Below are 4,199 nucleotides of genomic sequence, written 5' to 3' on the forward strand. Positions count from 1 at the left end.
CCTCCCGGAAAACGGCGGGAGATGGCAGAGCCGTGCACCCATTCGGCCGCCCCGCTTCCCGCTACCCCAGACAGAAGCGGCGCCCTCCAAGTCATCTGTCTGCCTCAAGCCTAGGTTTTCACAGCTTTAGCTTGAGGGTGGGATGATGATAGTCATATGATGATACCCCCACATCACAAAGTTCGCGTGGGAAAGAAATGAGCTATTACACATTCGTTCATTCATTCCTTCCCACATTTTCGTCAAGGTCCTTCCCAGTCCCCGGGCGGGCGAGCGGCTCTGGGGCAATGCGCTGAATGAGGTGGGCGGGCTCGCAGCACCGCGGAGCGTCCGCTCCAGTGGACAGAGGCTGACAGCGCACAAACCGAAAAGCATTCGAACCCTGGCCATCTGGCATCGGGGCTCCCCTCCTTTCCCCCCGTGTCCCCGTGTTTCATCTTCCCGACACGTTGGTCACATGTGCCACGACCCGTGTGTCTGTCCACTCACTCCGGGCCACAGCTCAGGCCACCTTTGGAGGGATGGAGGATTGTGCCTTTAAGGAGCTCTAAGTCAAGGGGTGCTCAGTTAAGAAAGCCCGCCGTGGCTACGGGTGAGGTCCGTAGCGGGCCCCCACCCTTTGACTTCCCAGCATCAGCCTTGCACTTGCCCCGTGGCGCCCTTATCTGTCCATCAGGAAGTCAGCCAGCAGCCAGAAGTCAGCGTTCACGTGTTTTGAGCTGTACCAGCAGCCCACAGCACCCCAGACTCCTCGCTTAATCACTCAGCCCCTCCGAAGGCGGGCAGGATGGGCTGGTGTTTGGGGCCTGGCTCCATCTATATGTTTTTTAAAATCCATCAGAGACACTGACGTAGGTTCCTAAGTCACAAGCTCTAAAAGCGTCGTCTTTCCTTTCTTCAGCTCAGTGTGTGCTGGCATGAGTCAGCCACCTGTGACGGATCCCAAGCGGAGGGGGAGTGGGTCACTGAGTCACAGCCTCGAGGGGCGGCAGCGGGTGGCAGATGTGCGGGAGCCAGCCTCCTCGGCTCCCTTAACTCTGGGAGCGTGAGGCCCAGGCCCCGAACCCGGCTCTGAACTCTGCCCACGGCCCCGTCCGCAGGAGGCCCCATGTCACCGCATAGAGAAACTCAAGGGCACACACCCGCGCTCTTGATTTCTCCCTTCCGGGGGCGGTGGCACTGGGGACTGTAGCCCTGACCTCACCATGTGAATTTTTTATAATACGGATGAATCCGGGTATTACTTTTATAAATAAAAATGAAGTTAAAAATATTTTTAAATGCAGTGGGCTTTTCCCCATGCCCTGCCCGTGTACATACTGTTCTGTCTTCCGGGAGGGTCCTTCCCTCGTGGCTCCGATGACAAACATGGCCATCCTACGAAGCCAACCCAGTAACGACTGCCCTTGGCTTTGCAGTCGCCGCCTCATTTAACCCTCCCCATAACCCTTTTGCGATTATCGTCCCCATTTTGCCGATGTCGGGAAACTGAGGCACAGAGTGGTGACTGACCGTGCCCCGGGAACCCCCGCTAGGAAGCAGGGCCAGACTGGAGCCTGCGTGTGGTAATCGGGGCCCTGAAGTGGGCGATACTGTCCCTCCTGGGCCATCTTGCCAAGCGGTCATTCCTGCTCACCCCACACCCAGTGGGTTCCCCCCTCGTCCGAACCCCCGTGGCCCAGGGCCCACCATTGTACCTCACTCGACTGTGAGCTCGCTGAGGCTGCGTGACGTTCTGTCGGCCAGGAACCCCCGCGTCGGGTCTCAGCGAAGACAGGAATATTCCCGTGAGCGGTCCACAACTGTGTGTTTGAAACAGACGTCCCTACAAAGTAGGCAGACTCCGATGGACCACGGCCAAGCCGTAAGCCACGCTCCTTCTGATGGCTGACAGTGTTGATTTGGAGTTCGAGGAAGCTCTGTTGGCCTGTAGGCCTAAAGGTCATCCCCCAACCCACCGTGGGGACAAGAGCCAGCGGGTCGATGGTGGGCAGCTGCCGTTTAGAGCCCTGGCCTTGCAGCAAGCACCGAGCCGGGCTCTTTACGTGCATGCTCCCCCTCCAGAGCCCCCGCACCCCCCTCGGGAAGCTACTGTCTGCGCCCCGTGCTACAGATGAAGAGCCTGGGGCGCAGAGAGGGGCAGTGGCTACTCCAAAGTCTGGTGGCTGGGGCCAAGCTGGGGTCCAAATCCTGATCCGTCTGACTCCAGGGTGAAGCCTTGCGCTCCACCCTCTGGGGCGGCCCACCAAACTCCTGGGATTTGCTTCTCTTCCCAGGTCCCAGGCAACTTCCACGTGTCCACACACAGTGCCACGGCCCAGCCACAGAACCCAGACATGACCCATGTCATCCACAAGCTCTCCTTTGGGGACACACTACAGGTGAGTGGGACCCGCTCAGGGCGGCATGGCTGGGGGTGGACATACAAGGGCTGTGTCTTCTGTCTTCCCCTGGCACAGAGGGATGCCCTCCAGAGGGAGTCACCCGCTTTGAGCCTCTGCTCTATCACACGACCCTCTGTATTATTCCTTCTGAAGGAAGCTACCGTTTCATCAGCAGCGCTCTGACCTCAGAACCTGGGGTTGAGACCTGGGGCCTGGGGAAAGGGACTTGCTTTTCATGAGCAAGGACTAAGCACCAGTGGTTTCTCTATGTCATTTTTGCAGCCTTATGAGATGAGAGGGGGCCCTGCATTTTCAGATGTGGAGCTGGGCCCAGAGAAGCCCCTCGTCCAGGGTCCCCCAGCAGATCTGTCCAACTCCACAGTCCAGCCCACTCCCTCCCCGGCCCCCTCGGCCTTACTGCTCAGCGCCCACGTGCACTAAATAGGGGTAGCACTGTGAATGAAGTATCCTGAGAGAGCTTGCCATTATCATGATTGAAAGGGCCCCCTCTAGCAGGCCCAGCCCAACGATTTCCTGTCATGCCAGCAACACAAAGGCACCAAACACTGACCACCCGATCTGTGCCAGGGGCAGGCAGGGGACCTTCGACATCCTCTGACCTCTCCACCCCTCGCCACGATGAAGTAGATGCTCTCACTCACTATTAGCCAAAGGGGATCAGGCCTCAGAGGGGGACGTAACCGGCAGGTGAGCGGAGAGCTGCAGCCAGGGGAGACAGGGCCCGGACGGAGGCAGGTGGCGGGGAGAAGAGGGGAGGATGGCCTGGGAGGGACTGGGAGCAGTCTCGCACTGCTGTGTACCGCTGACAGAACAAGCCCTGGCCTTGCAGCAAGCACCGAGCCAACCCAGTAAGAAGACGGTAACAGCCTTCTGCTTTGTTGTTCTTCGGGTGGAAATAGGATTTTCCTTTCAATGTAAAAAACTTAGCCGAGGGTCCATCTACCCATCCATTATCCATCCATCCATGCGCCAAGTATTCGTTGAGCACCTACTGTGTGCCAGACCTTGTGTACACATTGGCGAGGACGTGTATGGTTCCCGCCCATGTGGAATTTACCATCTAGAAGGGAAGACAGAAGTTAATCAGACAGTCAGTCACACAAATGAATGTGAGATAAAGCCGTGACATGATGGGAGGGAACATTCTAGGACAGAGTGGCACATAGTAGTTGCCCAAGATGGGTCCTCTTGGGTTGGAAACCAAGTCTTTAGATGGTCAATCCCAAGGCAGCGATGGACAAACTTTCTTTCCCTTTGGGCTTGTTGAGAGCGTGCGGTTCTGGTAAGTGCTTGATCAACATCCGCCACCTGAGGCCAAGATAAGGGGTCAGGTCACCCAGGCTGCCACTGTTCCTGGAGTCGGTCCCCATCTACCTCCCTGACCTCCCTCCTTCCCACTCCTCACCCCTACCTCCTTTCTGAGGCCACACGGGCCTCTGTCTGTTCCTTAGTCTCCAGGCTCGTGCGTTTGCATATCGCTTGCCTGATTAGCTTCCCGTTTTCCTGCAGATCTTGATGTCAATGTCACTTCCTCCAGGAAGTTCTCCCGGGTGTCTAGCTCAGCAGCCCGGGTGTCTAGCTCAGCAGTGTATCTGGTGTGCCGTATCCTGCTTTAGATTTTCCTTGAGGCTGACCTGGTTTCCCATCACCCTCAGAGAAGAGATGGGGTGTGGCCTTCAGCAGCCTCTGCCAGCGGTCACATCCAGGCCAGCTTCTGTGAGGAGCGGTCTCTTTATAACTGTCATGTGTTCTCTGCAGCAGACAGGGTAGGAGGCCAGCCACCCTGGGCCCCCT

At 57.6% G+C, this 4,199-nt stretch overlaps 1 protein-coding gene across 1 annotated transcript in view; it reads left to right on the forward strand.

The window, feature by feature from the left end:
- The window catches only part of ERGIC1 (endoplasmic reticulum-golgi intermediate compartment 1), an 88,745-nt gene that overhangs the window by 61,947 nt on the left and 22,599 nt on the right, over window positions 1-4,199 (forward strand). The window contains exons 6-7 of the mRNA XM_023537146.1: window positions 2,277-2,555; window positions 2,667-2,816. Coding sequence (XP_023392914.1) covers window positions 2,277-2,555; window positions 2,667-2,816 — 429 coding nt within the window. The remainder of the gene's footprint in view (window positions 1-2,276; window positions 2,556-2,666; window positions 2,817-4,199) is intronic.

The sequence above is a fragment of the Pteropus vampyrus genome, unplaced genomic scaffold, assembly GCF_000151845.1.
Source record: "Pteropus vampyrus isolate Shadow unplaced genomic scaffold, Pvam_2.0 Scaffold179, whole genome shotgun sequence".
Lineage (NCBI taxonomy): Eukaryota > Metazoa > Chordata > Mammalia > Chiroptera > Pteropodidae > Pteropus > Pteropus vampyrus.